The sequence below is a fragment of the Oenanthe melanoleuca genome, chromosome 15 (genome assembly GCF_029582105.1).
Source record: "Oenanthe melanoleuca isolate GR-GAL-2019-014 chromosome 15, OMel1.0, whole genome shotgun sequence".
Classification (NCBI taxonomy): domain Eukaryota; kingdom Metazoa; phylum Chordata; class Aves; order Passeriformes; family Muscicapidae; genus Oenanthe; species Oenanthe melanoleuca.
This window is the reverse complement of record NC_079349.1, coordinates 9887325-9912115: the sequence shown is the minus strand read 5'-3', so window position 1 is coordinate 9912115 and position 24791 is coordinate 9887325. Positions and strand designations below refer to the sequence as shown.

Below are 24791 nucleotides of genomic sequence, written 5' to 3'. Positions count from 1 at the left end.
CCTGCCCCACACACCGCCATGGCCACCCTCACATCCTTCACCAATCCTCTTCACTCACAGCCAACCAAGGGCTGCCCTGCTGGTCTCCTCATGCTTCCATGGCTCCCTCAAGACCCTCACACCAGCCAAGGGCTGTCCTGCTTGTCCCCTCAGGCCACCATGGCTCTCTCATGACTCTTTTCCCTCACACCCAGCCAAGGGCTGCCCTACCAGTCTCCTCACGCCACCATGGCTCCCTCATGACTCTCACACCCAGCCAAGGGCTGCCCTGTCTGTCCCCTCACACTGCCATGGCTCCCTTATGACTCTTTTCTCTCACACCCAGCCAAGGGCTGTCCTGCTTGTCCCCTCACGCCACCATGTCTCCCTCATGACCCTCACACTGCCATGGCTCCCGCATGACTCTTTTCCCTCACACCCAGCTGAAGGCTGCCCTGCCAATCCCCTCACACCACCATGGCTCCCTCATGACTCTTTTCCCTTACACCCAACCAAGGGCTGCCCTGCCAATCCCCTCACACCACCATGGCTCCCTCATGACTCTTTTCCCTCACACCCAACCAAGGGCTGCCCTGCCAATCCCCTCACACCACCATGGCTCCCTCATGACTCTTTTCCCTCACACCCAGCCAAGGGCTGCCCTGCCAATCCCCTCACGCCGCCATGGCTCCCTCATGACCCTTTTCCCTCACACCCAGCCAAGGGCTGCCCTGCCAATCTCCTCACGCCGCCATGGCTCCCTCACCTCCTTCGCTTCTTGCGGCCAGATTTCTTCTTCTTCTTCTTCCCCCGAGCCGGCAGCGGCCGCTCCTCATCACACGAAGGGCTGAGGATGGGGGACAAGACCCAGTAATCATTAAAAGTAATAAAAATAAACCCTGAATGGGCTCCCATGGGACTCTGTTATCCCCACCTCAGGGACGTGGGACAGCAAGGTCAGTGTTCATGGTGGACCAAGGGTGTGGGTGTTGCCTCATTACCCTCTAATGAATTATTTAGCCACTGATTAAATGAACTGTCTAATAGAGATATAACAAGACAGCTCCACTACAGCAATGCTGATTATTTAAAACATGTTTGCTGAGGTTAACGACTCCAAAATAGATTTATAGGTTTTGTTGCTCTTTGTAAATATGCTTTAAATAATTAATTGGCATTTAATTTGCATACAGTAATTATTGCAACCAGATGCATCTAACTATAATAAAGACTTGACATGTGTTAAGTAGCAATTGATTAGAAATATATATATTTATTGAGACACTATGGTAATTGAAGGAGATATGCATCTCTTATACAGTTGTTAAACCTTGAAAATAAACCCTCCTGCAAATTAATTTCTTTTTTAAACATATGATGCTGAATCGTGTTATATTTCAATGAAAAGCAAATACCGTGGTTAATTAATTCAAAGCATTGGGCTGAAAAAAATGACTGATACTCTGTGGCTACTCATTAACTAATGCAAATGCTTGTAAAGACAGAGGCAGCTGGTGGCAGCCTGGTGGCATCTCTAAATCAGCCCAAATTGGCCATGTAGATCTCCAAACAGGTCCCTCTGAATCCCCAGATGGATCCAGGACCAAGGTTTGTGGGGGCACAGGAAGCTCCCCAGGGCCTCTGAAAAGTGCTGGGTTTGTGCTTGGGTTTCCCCTCTTCTCATCCTGCCCCTGGGAAGAGCTAGGAGCAAGGAATGGGTGAAAGCAGCCCCACGGCTGGAGAGTGCTCTGAGATCCTCACTACAGAAACAGGCCAAAAATTGAGCAGCTCTCTGCAGCAAGAACAAACATTATTGCTAATGAAAGTCCTAAAGCAGAGCAAATGACACTTGGCAGGGGGACACTCAGACTCCACCATCCCTCAACACTTGATCATCCAGGGCTTGAATAACCACTGAAATTACACTATCATAAAAACTCAGTTGCTTAGTGCTTTTAATACACTTTGGGGGGGGAAAAAATAAAAGCTCTGCAAAATGAAACTGCAAGCTAATGCTTCAGTTGTGAGCTGTGAATAACAAGTGAATAAAAGTGTTTCTGGTGCAGTAAATCCAGTGTGCAACCATGGCCCCATGGAGCACCCACATTCTCCTCCTCACTGTCTCCTCCCAAGGATTTCACGGAGCAGCAGCAGCACCATGAGAGGATATGGCACACCTTGGGCCCAGTTGGGCCTTCTACCTCAATGCAGACAGAAATAATGCATTTTCCAGGATGTCTCATTGTCACTAAGCTCAGACACCTGCCCAAAGACACCCAGGGACACGGCTGGGCACTGCCACAGCCACGGGAGAGCAGGGAGGAACATCTGCATGTAGCCACAGGCAGTTTCTACAAAGCCCTCTCCCTCTCCCCAGATAAAGTCGATTGCCTTTGATGTGGCAGCTTTCTCCCATGTGCTGATCTGACTTCAATTGTTCCTCCACGATTATAATCAAAGTCTAATTAAAAGTGTGCTTTAGATTATTGTTCTGGTTGGCCTGAAATCTGAAGATATGAAATGTGCTTTCTTGCTCTTTCTTTCCAGCATCTTTAACTGAACGGAGAGGCTTTAATCCCAGAGACAGTTGAGCAGGCAGGGCTCAGAGACCCCAGCTGCTTCATTTACAAAGTTCCATTCATTTTTCCCCTCTCAAGCGGTCAGGGACTAACGACAAGCTGATAACGAGACTGTGTCTTAATGAAGGCAGTGCTGCTGAGCTGATCTAGGCATGGGGAGAGGGGAATTGCTGAGGGCGATTCCCAGCAGACCTGGTAGAGCAGAGCAGCGCTGGCAGGTCTTGGAAGACTCTGAAGGAGGCTGTAAGAGCGAGCCCTGGAGTAGAAATGAACTGCAGGTTTGTCCCTGCAAACTGTCACGGGGATTTCATGCGATCGCACACATTTTCTGTGCACACGCTGAGCCATTTAAACCACCCCCAGCTCTCACAGACCCCAGAGGGGCCGAGGGACCAGCCAAGGACACCCCCCCTGCCACCCCCATGCTCCCTGTTGATGGCCCCAGCTCCTACCTGCGTGACCTGCGGTGGGCATGGTCTCGTCTGTCCCTCCCCTTGGCACAGCCATTGGTGCTGGCAGGCTCCCTGACCACGCAGCTGCTCAGCTTCTCGGGCCGTCTGTCCTCCGCAGGGTACGGCAGGCAGCCCAGCGTCCCACTGCCGGGGCAAGAGGTGACAAAGAGCCGTCAGGAGCTGTCCCTGCAGCTGGGGTCATTCCCCACATCCTGGGGAGTCTCCTTTGCCTTTGCAGGTAGGAGCTGTGAAGGAGAGCTGCAGGTTGCTCTCCATGCTCAGTGGGAAATGCTCCTACAGGGCTCTGGAAGTCCCTATTTCCAAGGCAAGCTGCACTCCAGCCCGGGCATGCTGTGCTCATTGTTCAGGCAGAGATGCCACGAGCATCATGCAGCCAAGAAGCAGCTGGACAGCACAGGGCCAGATCCAATCCAATAGGAAGGAAAAACATGAGCCTGTCAGGACATCTTCTCCTCCATTGTGGGGTTTAGATCACTGGCTCTGCAGACACAGCAGATTTTGCACTCTGATAGAAAAAAAAAAAGCCCATTTCAACTGTAGTTTTCCAAACCTGCTAATGCTTTGGTAACACCTTACCACTCATCCTTAACTGGCACCAAACTTTCCCACTCCTACAAATAGGGTGCTGGGCTAGTGAACATACCTGGTCCTGCTGACAGCTCAACCTTGAGAACCTGGGACAGCCCAGCAGAGTAAAGGGGAACCACCTGCAAGAACCCTGAGAGCTGCCAAGGAGCAGAGCAAAGGCAGGGCAAGCCTGGAGGGAGTGGTTTCTAAGAAACACTGGGGCTTGTGCAGGCTGAAATGGAGAAAAGAAGCCGAATGAACAAAACAAACCCAAACAAGTCTGTGTGCAGACACTAGGGAGGAAAATAAATACGTTTCCAGGCCCTGAAGATGTTTATTTCAAAGAATGAAAAGATTAATAAAAAGCCATAAACCATACCCAGCAGGGGTGCTGAAAATGCTGGGGTTTGGTGTCATGCAGAGCATTATGGAATAGATAAAGCAAACACGGGCATGTCCAGGCCCAATCTGGCTGTGGGGTGATACTCAGGGTAGACTGGGCTCAGCTGGCACTAAAAGTGTTCTCGTTTCTTCCCATTATCATTTTAAAGCCAATCCCAGGACTGGGCTGTGGGTGCCACTTTAGTGTCAGCTCTCCTGCTCTCCTTGGAAAGCAACACCCTGGAACCCTCAGGCCATACGGATCCCACCAGACAGGGGGAGGCTGGGATGTCCCCCTTCCAGCCCTGCAGCCACAGTGAAAGATGCTTTGGCTGCAGAGACCACCACAGCCATCACACATGGGCTGTGGAGATAGGAACAAGGGCCAGGGCCAGGTGTGTGCTGCACATCTGGGGGTTAAGTGGGGGCAAAAGGGTGGTTAAAGAGCAATGGCACGTTAAAGAAAAACCCAGTTAGGCATGGCCAGAGTCTTGCATACCCAGGGAACATCCTGCTGCCTGCCTCAGCCATGAATAACACTCCCTGGAGTTGGCACAGAAGCACCTGCAGAAGGGTCACCCCTCTCTTCCCACCTGTGTTTTCTCTCTCAACAAGCATCCACTTTGTCTAACAGCCAGCTCCTCCTTGCAGCCCATTTTTTAATGCCTTAACATTTAAGGATATGCACAGTCAAATCAAAGGGATGGGGATCAGTGGAGGGAAGCTGGGTGAAATATTTCTGGCCCAGGACATGCAGGAGGTGAATAGTCCCTCTTGCTTTAAAAAGTCTGTTTGTAATAAATCCCCCAGTTACTTCCCAACATCTCCATTATTTTTAACTATCCAGGAAGCTACATGGTTAATTGTTTTCTGTGTGCCAGCTAATTGGCTTGTGGCCTTTCCCAAACCCCTTTTAAGAACAGCCTTCTGAGGCTCAATCATTAGGATCCATTAAAAATGTCCCCAAATTAATGACCTGTGCAAAGTCTGAGCTGGATGTATTCCAGCAGCAGAGGCAGGAGAGATCCTCCCCAGGCTGGCAGCAGGCTGCAACACCACTGCCAGGACCTGGGCACGGCAGGCAACATCCTTGTCACCCAGCTTCTAATGGGATTTCCAGGTCCTGGGGTTAAAACATATTGGCCTCGAGGCAATCAAGGACTCCTGCCCTGCAACATGCCAGGAACCATTTCTTCTGGGCTTGGAAGTAATTATTGATGGAAATAATTATTTTCCAATTCCATCAAAGGCTGGCTTCCATTCAACCAAATGTTCTCCTCTGATGGATGCTGAGAGTCACTAATGCTTTAAACTGGCTGGTAATCCCCTGGCGTGGAGCTCCATAGACATTGATTGAATATATATATATATATATATATATATGTAAAAAACATTTTCTTATTGTCTTTTGTGTCTTTCATGACTGATATAAAAGTGATGCAGTTTGGTGTGAATGATCTCTGTGGTCTCAAAGGAGGGATTATCACACCTTCCCTGCTGCTTGTGCCTGCAGCAGAAAAGAAAAAGCCTCTGTGGGTGTTTTTTGCTGGAGCTGGCCCAGGGAGAGCAGCAGGGATGCACAGCAGGATGCTGCTGGGAGCACAGGACTCACTCAGCCCAGGGGATGTGCCAGAGGAGGCAGGAAGAAGAGGAGGCAGGAGGGATGCCCTGCTGGGGGACAGCACTGCTCCAGCACTCCTAGTGAGGAGCACAGCCTCTCTCCCCAGTGTGCTGCTTGCACGTTTATCCCTAAGGATGCACTCCTGGCCACAGGCAGTCAGACCAGGACAAGGCAGCTGCCCACTCTCCCACCTGCCCTCCAAGCTTCTCCATTTCCACTTGGCAATTCGATCACTTGCACTGGTTTTTCTTTTCCCTCTCCTTCTCCCATGCAGAAATCCAGCCTATCCATCAGACTGTCCAGAAGCAGCACAGCTGCTCCTGATGGAGGCTCCCCACAGCAGGGCACCTGTGGGCTGCCTGCCACCCACTCAGTGCAGAACATGCCCCATGCAACCACCCACCACAGTTGGCTCATCCTGTCCCTTCTCATCCCAGCAGCCTCTGGTCCAGAAGGAGTTTTTTTGGCTCATGGCAATTTTTGACAGTGCTGCAGTGGCTGCAAGAGAAGGCTCACAGAGCCCCCCCAGCACAAGCCTCTCACAGCCCAGCTTGCCCACCTCCACATTGTGGAGTCAGATTTGGGCTCTCACACGTATTCCCTCTCTAATAGAATGTGTTGGCAGCAGAGGGGGATGATCTATTGCCTACCCTAATACAAATGATGCAGGAAAGGTCACTGGTGGGAAGGAACCCAAATATTCCTTATTTGAAGGTGGATGAAACCACCATAAACCACTATGGCCACATGGAGGAGAAGGGATGGGTGGCTCTTTGCTGCTGGCAGTGCCCTGAGGCCAACCCACTCTGCCTCCCTTCCCTGGGGAAAGGATATCACCCCCAGTGTGTGGGGATACCACAGAGACCAGTTAAGCACTGCCCTTGGCCACAGACAGACCCTGGCACTGTCCACAGAGAACAGGACAAAGGCAGGGAGCAAACCCCAAACCATGCCCATCCCTCCATCCATGCTGCATGCCATGGCCCAATGCCACCTCATCAGGCCATGACATGTGGCACTTGGTGACACACGCTGCTTGGGGAGCTGAGCCCAGCAATACCTGTCCCCCCTGGCCATGCAGTCACAGCACTCAGGGCAGCTTTGCTGTGCACTTGACATTCCCTGGGTGCTGCCATCCCAGACCTCTGCCCTCCCCTGCCCACAGGCTCCTGTGTCCCAGCCCAGCCGGCCCTGCGGTGGTCTCCTGCCACAAACCTTCCATCAATCAGCCTTTTCCCTGCAGTAACTCGTCTCAGGAGGAAACAAAAGCAGGAAGATTGTCTCCCTAGTGACCTTTCAGCTGCCAGACCGTGGCACCAGACCATCTCCCCACTCAGCCACATGGTCCCTCACCTCTGCAGGATGGACCCCAGAAGCTCCAGCCATCGGTGGCCTTGTGCATCCCCTGTGCCCTTCCCAGCTGCCCTGCAAGCAGCAGTGTAAGCAAACCAGGTCTGGATGCTAACCAAGCAGTTTTGGGGGTTTTTTATCCTTTATTTTCCTTTGCATGTGCATCTGGGTTGGGTGCTGGGTGCACAAGCACTTCAGAGGCCTGGGCACTGAGTGCACTTGGCAGACCTGCACTGGCAGCACTTCCAAGGTCAGAGGACTTGGGATAGTCAATACAGAAACTTTACTACATTCCCTGCTTCAGCCCTGCCTGGCTTCACATTCCCATCATCTCTACAACCCTCAGTGAAAAGACAGGAGCAGCTTCAGCCAATCAAAACCCCCAAATGAACAAGGTTAAAACATCTCTGTGAATGTTTCACTGACATTAAACGATGAAGTATGGAATCCTTGCCTGGAACTGGGAACATCAGAGGGGAGGCTGGAGAAACTCCTGTGCCTGCAGCTATTTGCACCAGGAATGTTCTCCCACTTCTCCTGAGTAACATGCAAAAAGTGCATGGACAGGTGACAGAATATCTCATCTCCTTTCCTTACCTGGAGGTTTTGGCTGTGCAAGAGAGGGAGTGATGGGTCAGGATCCCTGCACTCTCTGCCACAGCCACATCACTTGTGCTTCTGCCCTGGGTTCTGGTGAGGTTGATCTGAGCTGCTCAAAGCGTTTCTAAAATCCACTCTTTGGGCTGAGAAGCCTTTTGGCACTGGCAAATGAGCCTGTGATTTTCTCCCTCAATCTCTGGCTTTGCTTATCTGATTGAAAAAGAAAATTGTCAGACCATTCCCTTGTCCCCTGAGAAGGAGGGGACAGAAAAGAGTGTTGTAAAGACATTTCCCAGCAAAAACTCCAGCAGATGTGTTTATGTAAAGCTCTTTGAAATAGGCACTAAAAATACCTCTTCAAAATTAGGAGATGAGGAATATTGTGAGTGCTTCCCACAAGCACACCATACACACACAAACACCCATGGCAGGTTCTTTGCCCACCTCATTCAACCCGTTATTATTAGTGCAGCAGGAGCCCTGCGGTTTGTTATTGAAAATTATAATAGCAAATCACCGAGATACTTTCCTTGATTACACAGACTCCAAGCCAGTTCAATTTTAATCTTCTCCCTGCTATTTTTTTCTGTGCATCAGCAGAGGCACCAGCTGCAGAAAGGCACGTGGGTTTCTTGAGGCAGTTCAAACACAGAGGAGAAATACAATTCTGTACTATACATTTTTCATCAAATTTTTTGCCAGTCGTGACTCTCCTCCCCCTCCTGGGAACCCTGTGTCCTGGCACAAGCCTGGATGGGGCTCCTTTTCCTCCTTGCACTCCAGCAAGGTTTAACGACCGCTCTCAGCACACCTCGGGCCAAAAAAGCAGCTTGGCTCTTTCTTTTGCAGCAGTTGATTTACTATGCATGGTTGGATCAGAACACAGGAGCTTCCCTGCTGGAAGAGGCCCCGGTGGCGGGGCAGGATCAGTGCCAGATGCTCCGGGGGATGCTGAGAGGTGGCAGCCCACGGGGAGGGCTCTGTCCCGGGCACCAGCTGGCAGCAGCGGCGGCTCCTGCTGTGCAGCACGGGATGGACAGAGAGGAGGGGAAACTGCACGGGGGAGAGCGATGCCTCCATGAATCACCCTCTCAGGCACGAGGGTGAGCACAGCTCCCCAGGCTGATGGGCTCCTGGTGCCCATCCCCTGTCCCCCTTCCTTCCTTCCTTGCGGCGCTCGGTGTCCCTTTCCCTCGCTGCCAGCGGCCCAGGATGGCTTTACTGACTGCCTGCCAGCATTAACAGCGAGAAACCTGAGGGATATGGCACATGGTCACATTGTTTCTAAAGAAAACCTAGCCCGCTGCCCCATCTCGAATGGTTCCTACGGCATCTTGCGCCTCCCACGCTGCCGGCTCCGCGGTCCCTGCGGAGCCTCCTGCCCGGCAGCACCTGCACACTGCCGGCCAGGCTTGCTCTCAGGGGCACAATCCTGTGCCGTTCCTGTCCTCAAATCCCCCTCCTTAGACAAACACCCTGCGGGTTCCCATGGCTGTACAGGCGCTAGTTTTCTCCTCCATCAGGAAATATGATTGAGAGGAGCTTTGGCTGTTTCAGACACGTGTGCCAGACCGCAATCTGGCACATCCCTGATCCATGTTTTGGGGGACCCCAGGCTCCTGGGTGACCCAGAGGCTGAAAGCTTATGCCAACCCCACCCCAGCCCCACAGTCACTCTGCTCGCAGCAGGCCTCAGGCACCACTCCTGGATCCTTTCCTTGCCATCACCCCCAGGCAGCCTGGAGCAACTGTAAGGGGGTGAGCTGACAGCCAGGCATGGGGGCAACCTGGAACAGCCCTTGCAGAGCTTGTGATTAGGAAAAGTCTGTGTCTCAGCTTGTGTTTTCCATTAAACACTTGCCCACAAGCAGCACAGGGCAAAACCAAGCTGGGCAAAGGTCAGGACCAGGGGGGCTGGGAGGGAGCCCCCAGAGGCTGTGGTTGAGCACTTCCCAACACAGCATGGGGAACCAGAAGCTGAGGAGCGCCAGTGGATGATGCTTAATACTTTAGGAAGCGTTTAACAACAAAAAAAAATGAACTCATGGATGCCATAGAAAAGAAGTGCTTTGGCACTACTTGCAATATGGTCAGGCTGAAGAGCACCTTCACACCCAAGGGGCTGCACAGTGCCAGCCTCTGCCCCAGGGACCATCAGATGTGCCTGTTCCCCCCATTTTCCAAACTCCAGGCTACTTGGCATGGCAAACAGCAGTGAAATAGTGTATTTGCCAATAACAACTCATTAAATTTTAATCAAATAGGGAATTGTAAGCACACAGTTACCCAGAGCTCCTGGGAGCACTGAGAGCTCGCTTTAAAAATGAATTAGTAATTAGGCACTTTGGAAGCAGTAAGGAGAAGGCGGCTGGAGAAGATCTACTTGGAGCAGCAATGCTTTCTTTGCCACTCACGTAAAGTTTTTTCTCCTCTCCCTTAATTTTCTTCCTTTGAATTGTCACTGGAAAAGGGAAGAACACACTGGAGGTCCCAACACTCAGGCAACTCCAAGAACACAACCTGTTCATGCAGCTGCCACCTGTCTGCAGAGCTGCCCTGGAAATGCCTCTGGTTGAGTCTCTGCTGCCCCATCCATCCATCCATCCATCCATCCATCCATCCATCCATCCATCCATGGGACAGGGGCACTCAGGTCACCAGCTGTTCATAAACCAGCCCCTGAGCCACCCCATGTGCCAGAACACTGGCATGGTGCTCAGTAGCCTGTGGCTACAGAACAGTGATTCCCAAGAGCTCAGCTTGAAATACTCCAACGTTAAAAAATGCTCAACCCACCAGGACAGACTCAGGGGTGCAGCCAAATGGGTGCCCCCAAGCAGGGCATCACCTGCTGAGGAGGGGTTTCCTGGACATCCTTCTCTTTGGGACTTGTCTCCTGAACACCCTGCTCCCTGTGAAGCACAGGGCTGCACTGCCAGGGCCAGGAGGGCTCTGTGACACTGTGAGGAGCAGATGTCCCCATGCAGGGGAGTGTGGGCAGAAATTAGCTCCCATGGAAAGGAATTAACCAGCAGATTTCTGCTGCTGAGCAATAAGCCTGCAATGTTCCCAGCCAAGCAATGGATGTGGAAAGTGGGCTTTAAACTCCCATCCTCACTTGCTGACAGGGGGTCTTTATGGCCAGAAGAGCCCTTTGCCTCCCTGTGTGTGGTGACATCTGAGCTGGGAAGCTCCTGAATTGCAGATTCACTAGTGGGAGTGTTTGGTTTGACTCCAATCTCCTTTCCCTGCAACAGCCCTGGTCCTGGTGTGAAACACCTCAGTGGTCAGGCTGCCTGCTCAGGAAGGACTGGTGAGGAGATTTTGAATAAATGAGAGTTTCTGGAAGGGAAGACAGGGCCTTTTCTCCTCCCACTGTGCTCCAAGGAGGAAAAGGTTGGTATAGTTGTGCCATCCCTGCCACACAGAGGGCTGTGGGGTGCTCAGTGCTGTGGAGGAGTCAGAGCCAGAAAAAAACCTCCTGTCTGCTATCAGGTCTGCAGCCATCCATACCACCCTGCAACTCTGAACATTGTTTCAAATCATCCCAAAAAAGAAAAGGGGGGATATTTGTTGGCTTGCATCTTCCTAGGGGAAGATTTGGAAGAGGCAGGTGAGTCCCCGTGGCAGACCCTGACAGGAGGGGCTGCAGAGAATCATTTCAGTTTCCATCCCATCCATCTTTAATTGGGTGTAATAATAATTTTATTGCTTGCTGGGATTTGTGAGGCTGAACTAATATTTGTAAAATGCTTTGCTATCCTCAGCTGAAAGGCAATCTAGAGTGGTAAAGCCCTGGTGTTATTCACATTTGGATAATCCAGAATTATTCATAAACAAAATCAAGATTATGCAAATATATTCATTAGTTCTCAGAATACCTCCAGGAGAAGAGAGGAATTAGTTTTGTTAACAATTATGTATTATGTAAGTGTGTGTCTAAGCACGCACAGCTCAGTGCTGGGGCACATTCGCCTGGGACTCACCCTGGGACCCCAGAGTGCTGGAGAGCAAAGATTTAGCCTGTACAAAGCAACCCCCTCAATTTTGGGATACCCTGATGCCCCACAGCAAATGACAGCACACAGCACAGAGCCCTGTGCCTTGCCAGGGTCCCCCTGTTTGCTCTCCTGTCACCCCCAGTGCCCCCTCTGTACCCTCAAAGACAGCCCCCAGGTGAGCAGCACCACCTTCCCCCCCAAACCAGCCTTTCCTACCCAAATGAGGGTTTTACAGTACCTGCAGGGCCAAGAGGCTGTGGCTTTGGCATCTGGGGGCAGCCCCCTCACCCAGAGTCTGCCCTTTGTGCCCAGCACAAGCCCTCACACGATGGCAGCTTGTGCCCAGCCTGGCTTTCTGCAGCGTGTGACCGTCTATTTGGGATGTGCTGGGAAACAGGAGATAAAGGTGCAGTGAAAATACTGCATGGCTTAATTAATGCCACATGCCTTTCACTCTATAGGTTGTGTGGATGGTTAATTATTTTTATAAAGAAAATAATTAGTCCCAATCAAGGCAGAAGCTCTCCAGAATTACAGCTCATTAACTGCTCTCACATTTTTCTGTTCTATAAAAAGTCATGTGGTGCTGATGAAGATTATAGACCCTTGGAATCAGCATTAAATACAAATTCAGACAGTGTTACCATCCTATTACCATCAACTGCATCGACTTGGCTTCGGTAATTGCAGCTGGAGATGAAGGGCAGGGATTTCTGCTCCACACAATCTCTGGAAACAAGCGCCCTGCCCATCAGTTTGCCAGAAACAATGTGACACCAAGCCCTGACTTGGCTGAGTGCATCCCTGAGGAATGACAGCCACCAAGGAGAAAGGGGAAAGCTTGCTGGGCATGTGAAGATGAGGAGTGCTCAGGGTTGGCTCAGTCCCTGGTTGCAGTGGGGCTGCTCCTGCACACAGCAGGAATGACCCTGAATCTGCCCTTGGGCAAAGCCACCTGCCCAGGAAATGTCCAGGAAATTTCCAGTCCAGGAAATGCAGAGGGGACAACCTTTAAGCAGTGGGATTATCCTCATAGGACATGGGGAAAATAGGGCATGGAGGGATGCTCTTGCCAGGGATGGGGGAGCATCTGAAGCATCTCCCTCTGGGCCCAGGCACTGGTCCAGTTCTATTGAACGCTGCAGATCCTCGCTCAAAGCCTAATTGAAAGAAATCACAGCACATTAAAGGGAGTTCAGGTCAAATCAATACCACCGTGGTGGGGAGGGTGAGTGGGGGGAGCAGGGCACTGGCTGGGTCCCAGTGCCAGCTATGCAGACAAGGCACAGGCTGTGTCCAGGGGCTCCACTGCTTTTCCACCACGGGAAGGTGAGGTGAGACCTGCTGTCCTCTGCTCTGTGCAGGACAAACCTGGCAGCAATGCCAGCCGAGGCTTGGATGTGGCAGCAGCAGTGAGGAAGGGGCAGGGGAGCCACAAGTCCTTAGGATCTTGCTTTTCAGTTTCCATTAATCAGGGATGGATGTGCCCTGGGTGGCAGTCACAGCCCAGAGAGCCAGCAGCCAGCACTTTGGACCACAAACCTCCACTGCAAAATTAACCCACCCATCCCCGTGGCACAGCTCCTGTGTCCAGAGCTCTTGAGCACCTGATCCCTCTTGGGGGAATGGGGAAATTTGGGCTCTGGGTGGAAAAATAACTTGTGGTGAACTCCTGAGGCAATGGGGGAATAACTACTGCCACAAGGCAGCACACAGCAGGAGTTAAACCTTCCACTGGCACGTGCTGCCACTGCTGTGACTTTGGCTCTGCACCTGCAGGTGCAGAGATGCTCCACACTCACAGTGAGGGCAGGGATAGAGACAAGGACCCCAGCAGCCTGAACTCACTAAAACATCCAAAACCACTCCAAAAATTATGAAGAGCATCCTTCACTGCCACTGGCTCCTTACCCACATGTGGGAAATATTTGGGAGAGCACAAAGATTGGTCCCACACCAGTCAACAACTTCTCCAGCCACCAGACAGAACTGAATCCCTGCATGTGGGGATGTCCAGGGATCCTAGGGGAGATGCAGCCAACATATCCTGTGTCCAGCAGAGCTCAGCCCCACACAGGAACCCCCAGGGAGCAGAGGAGGTCACCAGGAGACCAAGCTCATCCTCGATTAGGAGACAGAGTACAGAGCACAGCCAGCTGACAGCCCATGGGTTCCACTGCTCCCCAGCAGGTCAGCCTGCAAACCTCCCCATTTCTGGGGTTCCACCACAGCTCCCTTTGTTCCTCCTCCCCTGGCAGTGCCCACCCAGACCCCCTGCCCCTCCTTCTCTGTGGCATTATCCTCCTGCCCCTCTGCTCCACTGGCCCTGCACTGTCACCCTCTAACCCAGCCAAGGCATGGCTGATGGGCAGACAAAGGCAGGGATGAGGTGGGTGCTGAGGGATAACCACAGAGGCTGTCCCACACACAGGGAAGGGCAGGTGACACATGGTAAATTTTCTTGCTTTAGGGTTTTATTTTCTCTAAGTTGCCTGTCTTGGAATTTTCTGAAGAATAAAACCCCCATCCCTTCAAAGAAGTGCTGAAGTTGTGTTGCTTGTCCCCATCATAACAATCCTGACCAGGCTCTGAGCAGAACAGGGGGATTTGAAGAGGGCAAATGCTTTATAGGCAATAAGTTCTCTGAACTAAAGCACCAGTCTTAGGGGTAGATTTGCCCAAATCCCAACTGCCTCAGCCATGCCCATGCCCTGGCACAGCAGGGTTGCCCCACTGGCTGCAGTTGATGGAGCTGTGGAGAATAAATTCTGTTGTATTTACATGCCCCTATAGATCAGTGTCACACTTTCACAGCTTTGGAGGGCAGGGGATTGTACAGCAGCTCCAGCTGACCCACAGATTAATGCAGCAGGAGCTCTTTAACTGTGAAATCTCTCTTAATGCAAAAATATTTCTCTTGCTGGGCAGTAGCTAATTCTTCATGCTGATGGTAATGTAGCTCAAATCCCAGCTTCCTGCCCCACTCTGTTCCAGTCACCCTCCAACACACGTGGGCACAGAGATAAATTCAATACAACCAGCCCATTGCCAAAGTGCCATCAAGTTCCAGTGAGATGATGGCTGCTGGAATTTGATGTTAGTGGCAGTGAAAACCCATTTTCTCATCACTGCCTCTGGGTCTCAGAGCATTTCAGCCACCCTGAGAGCTACGAGATGGGCACCTGACCCCAGCCCTGGAACCCAGCAGCTGAAAGCCCCCACAGCCCATATCAGCAAGTCTCTCTCCCAAGGAGGAGAAGAGCAGCCCCACAGGCAGCAGGACCCTGCCCACAGTGTCCCCTCTGCCCACCCAGGAATGAACGAGGAGATGCCCCTGGCTGGGGCTGGGCAGCAGCTGCTGCTTCTTCCATTAATGACAAGACATAAATTAAACATGGAGAGTTAAATGTGTCATTGGTGGAGCCCCAGCCTTGCTGCCTCTGACCAGGGGCTCATTTCAGCCAGTACAGTTTTTATTAGAGTTTTTTGCCACTTGCATTATTTTCTGTAAGCCCTTCCTGCAGTCCCCGCTGCGCTGGCAGGGAAAGCGTTCCCGCCGCGTGCGAAAGAAACGCTATTTTTAAACTGCCCGTGTTTGTCAGCGCTCTCAGCTCAAGTGGCTGATGGAGAAGCCAGTTCTGCAGCACCCGGTGTCCCACAGAGGGTCCTGTGGCCTTTGCCAGGAGATGGTGGCACAGACCTGGGCACTGTGCTGGCAACAGTGCCAGGGGTGGTGGCCCAGCCTGCTCATCCCTGCCCATTCTGGATGCTGTGCTGCTGGGACCCACCACTCCCACCACCTCTGTGCCTCTGCAGACACCTATGAAATCATCAAGCAAGGCTGCAAACACAAGCTGGCCCCCAGGATTTGGCCTGTCTCCCTGCTCTGTGCTGGCAATGCCAAAGGGCTCCATTCCAAGCACCAAACCCAAGGATTTGGGGCCAGAGGAGGACCCAAGGGGGTGGGAGCTGTGTGTGGGTCACAGGGAAGAACTGTGGGAAGAACTGACCCACAGCAGTCTCAGAACAGCAAAGAGCCCCTGGGGGCTCATGCCAGAGCAGAGACTATGGCAAAATCCCTGGCATCCTCTGCAGCTCAAACACTAGTGGGATTTTCTGGCCCAGGTCAGCCTTTGCTGTAATGAAGAGGTTTCAGTGCCCACAGGGAGAAAAAGGAAAAAAAAAGGAGAGAAAAGGAAAGGGTGGTCATGCATGAAATTATTTCATTTCAGTGACGTGGGAGTTGCATTTGATAAGTCCAGCTTATAGAGAAATGGAGGGACAGAAAGGTACAGCCACCAGCCATGGAGATGTGGGAATGGGGCTGAGCAGAGAAGGCCAGGGAACTGGTGAGAGAGGGGACCCACACACAGTGAGACTGGGATCTGCAGAGTCCCTTTCTGGGATCAAGCTGCAGCAGGACAGGCTGTCCCAGATGATGGGGGCAGGATGGTGACAGCAAGGAGACATGAGCAGCCACAGGACCTGGTGCTGGGCAGAAGCTCCTTAGCAATCCCTGTCATCAAGGTCATCACTGCTATTTATTATTTAGGGCCTCAGAGCCCTAAATATTCATTAGCAGGACTTTGTGGGAGGGGTGTGAACACATGCGTGGGGTTCAAGTGTCCTGCTCTCCTGCCTCTCAGGGATGGGATAAAAGCAGGGATGGGGACTGGCTGGAGCTGCTGCTGCTACCTGAGCCAGGCAAGACCCTAAATTGTCATATTTCACCCTAGCCTGATTCTCTATACTCCATCAAACAGCCTCATGCAAGTGCTGGGATGCTGCTGAGCCAGGGAGGGGACCCCATAGCCAGCACAGCCCCCCGAGGTGCCAGACTCCACCAGTGGTACCCTCACAAACCCAGCACCCCCAGCATCTGCAGACATGGGGCTGCCTGGCAGCCAGGGCAGTGTCTTCATGGGTTTGTTCAAGGGTGAAATCAAATATTTCTACAAAACCATCCTCCAGCCAGCCAGTGGAACTGTCCTCCCTTTGCTTCCTTCCACCTGATTTCATCCCTCATCTGAAGAGATCGGACACGGTGCTTCCCCTGGCACAGTGTGGACACCGCAGGCTCCCCCTTGGCCAGAGGTGGGGCAGCAGCAAATCCCGGATTTAGGGAGATGCTCATCCCCTGTTTCCTCAGCAGCTGCTGTGGCCCTTCACTCTCAGCACCAGGGCCAGGTTGTGCCCATGTTCTTACTGGTGAGCTGGGAGCTGGACCCATGATTTGGGCCCCAAGCAGAGCTCAGCAAAGCTCTCAATTGGACTTTCACAGGTCAGAAATGACCTGTCCCCAAAATCACAGGGCTCCCCAGTAGGGTCACAGTGCCAGCACCAGCCCAGAGGAGAGGCAGATGGACAAGGCCGGGGGAAAGAAGGAGGATGAGGATGATGAAGGCTCTGCGGGCAGCAGGGAGCGCGTCCTGCGGGCATTCCCAGCTCTTCCCCTCACTCAGCTGCCCCCAGCCTCCCGGCAATTCCCGAGCTGCCTAATTAGCTCTCCCAGCTCCCAGCGCCGTCCAGCTGGAGCCGGAGGGCAGGGGCAGACAAAAGCCTCGCTATTGACAGCCCCTCCGAGGAAGGGGCTTTTCTTCTCCCCCTCGCTTTTCTTTTCAAGCCCCTCTCCCCCCTCTTGGGCCGGGGCCACGGGCTCATTAGCACTTGGGCTCGTTGGGATGGAGGCAGCAGATGGCAGCCAGGCGGCTGCCGGCCCCTCTTCCCGCGGAGCAGATGCCCGGCCAACAAGGGGGAGGATTAACAGGAGTGGGGCCATCCGCACGGCAGGGCTGCCAGCGGGGGCTTCCTCCCGGGCAGCACATCCAGCCCTGCCCAGGAGCTGCCAGCCCGGCTTTCCTCCCCAGCAGCACACCCAGCTCTGCCCAGGGACTGCCAGCCCGGCTTTCCTCCCCAGCAGCACACCCAGCTCTGCCCAGGAGCTGCCAGCCCGGCTTTCCTCCCCAGCAGCACACCCAGCTCCTGCCCAGGGGCTGCCAGCCCGGCTTTGCTCCCCAGCAGCACACCCAGCTCTGCCCAGGAGCTGCCAGCCCGGCTTTCCTCCCCAGCAGCACACCCAGCTCTGCCCAGGGGCTGCCAGCCCGGCTTTCCTCCCCAGCAGCACACCCAGCTCTGCCCAGGGGCTGCCAGCCTGGCTTTCCTCCCCAGCAGCACACCCAGCCCCTGCCAGCCCGCTGGGGACTCGCGGTTGCCAAAAGGTGTCTTGGGAAGCCAGAGGTTGGGATGGCCAAAAGTCACTGCAAAGGGCACAGGAGAACTGCAGCTGCTTTCTGCACTCGCTGGGGTGACCTCCGACACTGCAGTGCCGTGGCTGCTCCTGCCGTGTCCCAGTGCAGCAGGGACACGTCACCCTTGTCCCAGCACGCCTGCAGCAGCACCCAGACTCCTCTCCAAGATCACCCGCAGTGGCAAACTGGCTTAATCCCACTTCAGCAGCACATCCCTCCCCCTCCGTGCACGGTGCATCCCGGGGGATTAAGGGTTAAAGCACAAATCCCCAGCGCTGCCCTGATGTGACCCACTTAGACCATCTGGCAGGGAGGGATGCAGGAGCCACTCACTCGCCATCACTGGCTGCCCCAGGAGCTGACACCAGCACACACAGGCCCCAGCCCCAGAGTGCCCAAAGTGGATTTTGGCTGGGTTTCTGCAGACAGGGCAGCTCATGGCGACAGCCCTGTGGCTGGCAGTGTGGCAGAAGAGAACTAAACCACCCCCAGAATCATCCCACAAGCCAGCAGGCTCCCACCAGCTCCAGTTCCTGGGATACCCTGGAGCATCTCCCACCTGGATGGCCCCAGGTCCCGGCGCTGGTGCTGATGAAATTCTCAGCAGTGCTGGGAGAAGTCAGGATTCCAGGTGGGACAGGTGGGACAGCCACGCTGTGGCTGAGGTCACGGCCAGGGAAGAGATGCAGACAAAAGCCCAGCCCAGAGGGAGGAAAGCAGATGCTGCTCTGGGGCTGGGGCCAGAGCGTGGTGTTCACACCCATCCCCAAAGGCTGAGCACAGGCTGGTGTCACCTCAACACAGCTGATTTTAAAAGCATTTTCAGTTCACCAGAGCCAAAGCCCATCCTCGTGTTCCAGTGGGAGAGACTGAGTTTTCCCGGTTTGGCAGAGGGGCTCAGGGCAGGGTTGGTGGTTCCTGTCCCTGACCCCATCCCTCCCCTGCACACTGGGCACAAAACCTCCTCGAATCCCACACTGGGATTTTGCATATGCTGGAGCAACTCCCCTGCAAAAGCAAGCTCTGGGTCAGCCCCAGCCTTTCCCAGCCTCCTCTCTCCACCCAGTCCCTCACCCTCAGCTGAACAGCAAAGCCCCACCAGGCCCCATGTGAGAAAAGGTTAATTGGAAAAGCCCCTTTCCCCATCAGCTTGGTTTTTCCTTTCACACTGCAAACTGGTCAATAATCCATTTACTTTGGCAGAGCTCTGCTCTGGGCACAAAGCTGTCTGGGGGGCTGGATTTCAGGGCCCCTCCAGCCCCAGCAGGAGGGAAGGTATTAATGTACTCTTTTGTTCCAGGATGAACCATGGGTTTAGCAGAGCTTTAACCCTCCAAACCTCCAAGACAGCTTGCTGGGAATTTAGATGGAAGAGGCTTTACGTGCAGAAGCAGCAGAAAGGTAATGGTGAGAGATGGGGCAAAGGGGAAAAAAATAACTTTCTGTACAGGGAACCCCATTGCTGCCCCAAAATATATAGGATTGAGCCCTTAGCTATTCTTGGAGCACCTTGTAGGGATGGCTTTGGGCTATGGGCACACCATGCCACAGCTGAGCCCCTTGACCCTCCACAAGGGCACAGGAAAACTGTAAAACAATAAAAACTGATGGGGAGGTGGGCAGTGCTGGCCTAGAAACCATGGCAGCATCTCCACTGCTGTGGGAAGGATGGGGCCGGATCCAGGGCAGAGCGTTTGCAGGGGACCAGCTGTCAAGTGTGGGAGAAAACAGGAATCCAGATGGTCATCTTAATATTTCATTTGGCTAACTGGTCTCCCCATCTCCTCTCTGGCACCACAGTAATTTGCTCTTAAATTAGCCGGGAGTATCGTCAGGGAAGAGAGGCTGATCCAAGCAGTGGCGCAGCAAAACCTTCCGGAAAAACAAACCCAGAGAGGAGCCAGGCACGGAAACCACTACAAGAGGAGCTGCTGCAAGCCTTGGGTCTGCTCTTTCCACAGATGGGGAGCAGGAGCCTGGCTCTGGCTATTGCTGGACTACAAGCCTAGTGCCAGCTTGGGGACATCGCTGTGCAGCCCAGTGGGGACCTGCTGCAAAGCCCCGGGGGTGTGAGATTTGGCATGTCAGAGGTGTGATCCTGCCCAGACGGCAGCTCCGGGCTGCTGGCAGAGCCCTGTGGGATGTACAGACTGGTGAGAAGAGCTGGGAACCACAGCATCTCTGTGGCCGAGACAGGGTGAGCGCAGCGAGTGCCCCGGGGCTGGCCCCGCCGGGCCGGCTCCGCTCAGCGCAGGGAACATCCCGGGCCCGCCGGCAGCGCACACCGCGGGGGGACAAAAGGAGCCGGGCTCTGCTGATGGCCGGAGCACAGCCCGCACCTGCCGATGCCGAGGTGCAAAGCCAAGCTGAGAGCTCCTGAGTGTTTCACTCCCACCGGAGCTGTCACTACCGACAGCATGGAGAGGTTCACGCATCTGGGAACTTTTTAATGGATTTACAAACACCCCGAGCCGCGGTGCTCAGCCCCACCAGGATGTCTGCGCAATCCAAACTGCTGCCTAGACAGAGACAGGCATCATTCCTGGCACCCAGGCTGGCTGTATTTTCCCCAAACCCGAATTTGTCGCCGTATTACACCTCCAACTGCAAGATATTTAAGCTCACTCAGGCACCTTCAGGCAGGAGTGTACGTGTAAGCCAGCCCTCAGCCCTTCAGGTGCCGACCATACCCGATGCAGGGATGGAGAAAAACACGGTGGTTCTCCACAAAGGCTAAAGCCCTGCAACCACTGCCTGTGGAAACAAGAGTTGCCCTACTCCATTGGAGACCGAAGCCATGCTTTTCCCATTTTCCTACTCAGATTAATAGAAATCAGAGAGATTGGAAAAATTCACACTCAGCAGCTGGGCTGCAGAGGCAGGAGGGATCCTCACACTGCACAAGCAGCAGGACCCCCATCCCCACTGCTGCTCACAGCCTCCACTGGCACGGGAAGCATCCGAAATGGCTCATTCCAAAGGATCTCTCTCCTCCCTAGTACAGGCTGAGACTCCAACACCCAGCCTGCTGCAGACCGAGCCCCCTCCTCTACAGACGCAGCACCTCCACGGAACTTTGGCTGGTTCCCCACACCAGCTGGGCAGAAGTCGCCAGAGAAAATACAGCAAAGAGAGAGGAGAGCCGGCAAAAGCGTCCTTTCTTTATAAAAGCAGCACAAACAGGATATTCTTAACATGACAATCAGCTGGTCTAATTTAGAGTGTGCATGTCTGTGAGGAAGCCACACGGACTTTTGCCTGTGTGACAGCCTGGCAGAGAGGCTCAAAGGCTACCTGCAGCCCCCTCGCCTCTTTTCATGGGTTTCTCTGTTGCTCAGCATCTGGTAAAACATGGGGGCACTGATTTTCCTGGAGCAGGAGGACAGGACAGGTATTGGATGAGCAAAGTCAAGGCTGCTTGGCTGTGGGACGTGGGGGACCCCATCCCCAGAGCTGTCCCGGTCCATGGCAGTGACCAGGCTGCGTGCACTGTGTGTCCCTGGGGCCACCAGCCTCCCCTGGGTTACAAGGCAGGGTCCAGCCCTAGGGGGCTGCTTCCCTCCCCAGGCTTCACCTTCTCAGGGGTCCCAGGTGAAAGCCACCAGCAGACACACAGCCCGGGGCTCTGCACCGCGGGGATGGAGGTGGCCGCACTTTCCACCACTGTCCCCTCCCCGTAGCCCAGCTAGAGTTTTGCAGACCCTCACCCTGCTCCCCTTAGGACCCAGCCAGCTCCCAGGCTCCAAGCACCACCGAGCCAGAATTTCCCAAACCTGCTGTGCTCTGGAACACAGCACCTGCCCAGGGAGGGGGCTCAGCCAGCCAGCATCCCCCAGCCTCAGGCACGGGGAGGGTGCCCCAGCCACGAACTGCTGGTGGCGGGGAGACACACTCAGGACTCTCTTTATGGTGGGAAGGAGACTAGGGGTGAAGAAGGACTGGGGGTCTCTCAGAGCCCCCCTCCCTTGCCCCAGTAGCCCTTACCTGGGCAGCGGCTTGCGGGCAGTGATACTGGCCACGATGATGCTCTCGGGTCGCGGCGTGGCCACGGCTTTGAAGGTGCCTCTCCAGAACTTCTCGAAGAGCTGCTTCTCTCCCTGCTGCACCCCGGCCATGGCCCCAGACCCACGGGCACCCCCGGCCGGCCCCGCCGCTGTCCGCGGTGCTGAGCGCTACATCCCCCGCCCCGCTCCGCTCCGCCCGGCCCGCAGCCCTGCCCGCTGCGGGGAGTGCGGCCGAGCCGCCCCCGCTCCCGTTTTGTGCCGCCGGGGCGGGCAGAGGGGCCGGACCCTCCCCGGCACCGCCCCCGCCGCAGCGGAGCCCGGAGCCCGGAGCCCAGCCCAGCCCGGGGAGGGGGCGGCTCCGGGGCCCCGCTCGGCTCCTGCCCGCTCACCCCCTCCCGGCGGCTCCTGGGGGGCTTCCACCCCCTCGCACCCCCAGGACCGTCCGTGCGCCATCCCCATCATTCCTCATCATTCCCCATCATCCCTCATCATCCACTTCCAGCTCGCTGCTGGTTCGGGGACACGGCTGCACTTTGCCCTTTGCGGGGCACACACCCTCCAGGACAGAGCGAGTCCCTGTCCCCCCGCAGAGGCTGCCAGTAGCCTTCGTGTTTGTGCGGTCCCAACCAGACACGAGTCAAGAAAACGAGAGCCTGGAGCCACAGATGAGGGAGAAAGCAGCAGGAGGCCGTAGGGACCACTCTGTAACTCGTCCATACCGAGACCCATATGGGACAGAGATTTTGAAATACAACCCCTTTTTTCCCCTCTTTCCACCTCCCTTCCTATTTAACTGGGAAGGGGCAGGGATGGAGCATGCTGTTCCTTGGCTCCAGTGCAGTGGCAGGCTGAGAATCCCACAGTGGGGTCCCAACCAGCACAGAAAAGAATTCCTCACCTTCCAGGACCGCGTGGGGAGGGAAGAAGAGCTGGGGCGGTGCAAGTGCAGCGCTGCGATTTCCCTCAGCCTCTGCGCTGAGTACAATAAAAACGTCTTTAGGAGAAAACGCTTCTTCTACCACATGCTTTGAAGCGCAAGTAGAAGCTGGTGACCTTGGATGAATGAGACTCTCTCTATTGTGCCTCAGAAACCCGCATGATACGTTTATGTAAGCGGCGGGGGGATAATGGAGCCGGGAACAATAGGCGGTGGGAGCCGGAGAAGGAGGAAAATCATGGGGAAACTTAATCGCTTCTTTGCGACAAATACATTAGCAGAAGGCTCGTTCTGGTGCTGCTGTTTGCCAAGTCCTCCTTCCCTTCCCCGTTTTGCTTCCTGTCCCCTCTGTGCCGCTGTAGCCGGGGCCAGGAGCGGTGTCCCCGCTCCCGAGCCGCAGCAGCGCTTTGTGCCGGGGGCCACGGGCGGTGTACAGGGATGCTGGGGAAGCGGCAGCGGGGAGAGCGGGCACGGATCCAGCTGGGCTTAGAGAAACGCTGTCAGCCCTGCCAGACAATGCCTAAAAACCCGACAGGGAAGGACAGCGCAGCGCAGAGACGCTCGCTGGGAGGCTGCTCCCCCCGGGAAAGGCCGGCTCGGAGCTGCGGCTCTGCGCTAGCCCGGGGCACGCTGCACATGGGCAGGAGATGTCAGAGCGGGGATCCTCCAGGACAGAGAAAAGGCAGAAGGAGCAGGAGAAAGGGCTTGAGAGAGCTGTGAAAGCAGGGCTGGGGAGGGCACACACAGCACCCCAGGACACTCAGCAGTGGCCCAGTGCTCTCCTGCAGTTGGGAAGGGAAGGGGACTGGTTTTCCTCTGGCCGTTCCAGTCATTTCTACAGAGCACAGGAACCTGTTTCCCTTCAGAGCACATTAAACTCAGTAAATAGAGATCAGGTGTAAGTGCACACACACACCCCAATCTTCCTGTGACTCGTTGGTGAGGTGAGGGTCAGGCAGGAGCCCCAACTCCCAGCCCGGCACTGTCAGCCCCAGCCCTCCGCTGGTGCCTCATTAACCATACACCCTGCAAGGCATCCCCACCCCTGGGCATTGCAGGATGAGCCCAAGCACCCCCAGCTGCCCCCCAGGGCATTTCACCCCCTTCCACCAGCCATCCAAGAATGGCTCTAATCGCCCTAACACAAGTCCCAAATAAAAGGAATAATAAATGTTTGCACTATTAAATTAGCAGCACGGGTGGTGTGTGGGCAGGAGGAGGGCTGCGATCATTACAAGAGCCCTCTCTCCTGGCGTACCTTGTGGAGACATCAGTGAGCCAATTAAGCAATTGGCTCGGTTAACAGAGGCTCCCAGGAATAGACTTCCCTGCTACAGAATAACTGCGCAGTAATAAATTGTCTCATAAATAAACAGCCTGAGAAAGCATTACAAGATACCCAGACAAAGCACTTTATCATAAGCAGAAAGGATGCTGTGCACTTCTGGTGTGTCTGTTAACCCACGGCATTGGCAGCACGTCTCTGAACTGGGGCTGGGGGCCCTGTGGGGGCTGTGGGACTGGTGCCATGGGGCTGGACATGGCCACAGCATCCCTGGAGCCCCCGGAGGTGCTGCCTGCCCTGTTTGCCAGCAGCACAGAGCCCTCAGTTACTCACCCATGGGAGTGCCATAAATGCCAGCCCGGGTTATTTACAGCTCCAGCTGCAACGTGGGGCTCTGCCAGGTTCAAATGTTTGCAATAAACTGTAGCAGAGTGAATGAGTCCTGGGATGGGAACAGGGAAGCTGGGACTTAAAGGATAATGACACTTTTTAATCAGAACCTATTAATAACAAAAAATATAGTAGTAAAAAATTAAATAAAAATTATACAAAATATAAAAAACTGTCTTCCTCAAAGAGCTCTTCTTTCATTATTTGGGGTTTTTTTGAGTGGCACGAAGGGCTTCCTCCCTGTGCACAGGGGACTGCAGACCAGGCTCTCCCCAAGGCTGCTGGCCCCCAGCCCTGCTTGCCACACCTGGCCCTGCAGCCCCACAACCCCTGTACCCCACAATTAAACACCCAGAACCCTCCTAACCTCCAAAAC

At 54.4% G+C, this 24791-nt stretch overlaps 1 protein-coding gene across 1 annotated transcript in view; it reads right to left on the bottom strand.

The window, feature by feature from the left end:
• The window catches only part of SRRM4 (serine/arginine repetitive matrix 4), a 42106-nt gene extending 20192 nt beyond the window's left edge, over nucleotides 1-21914 (bottom strand). Inside the window, exons 1-3 of the mRNA XM_056504183.1 lie at nucleotides 21784-21914; nucleotides 3011-3154; nucleotides 746-826 (exon numbers count right to left, since the gene is read on the bottom strand). Of these exons, the coding sequence (XP_056360158.1) occupies nucleotides 746-826; nucleotides 3011-3154; nucleotides 21784-21914 (356 nt within the window). The remainder of the gene's footprint in view (nucleotides 1-745; nucleotides 827-3010; nucleotides 3155-21783) is intronic.
• Nucleotides 21915-24791: the final 2877 nt, after the last annotated feature.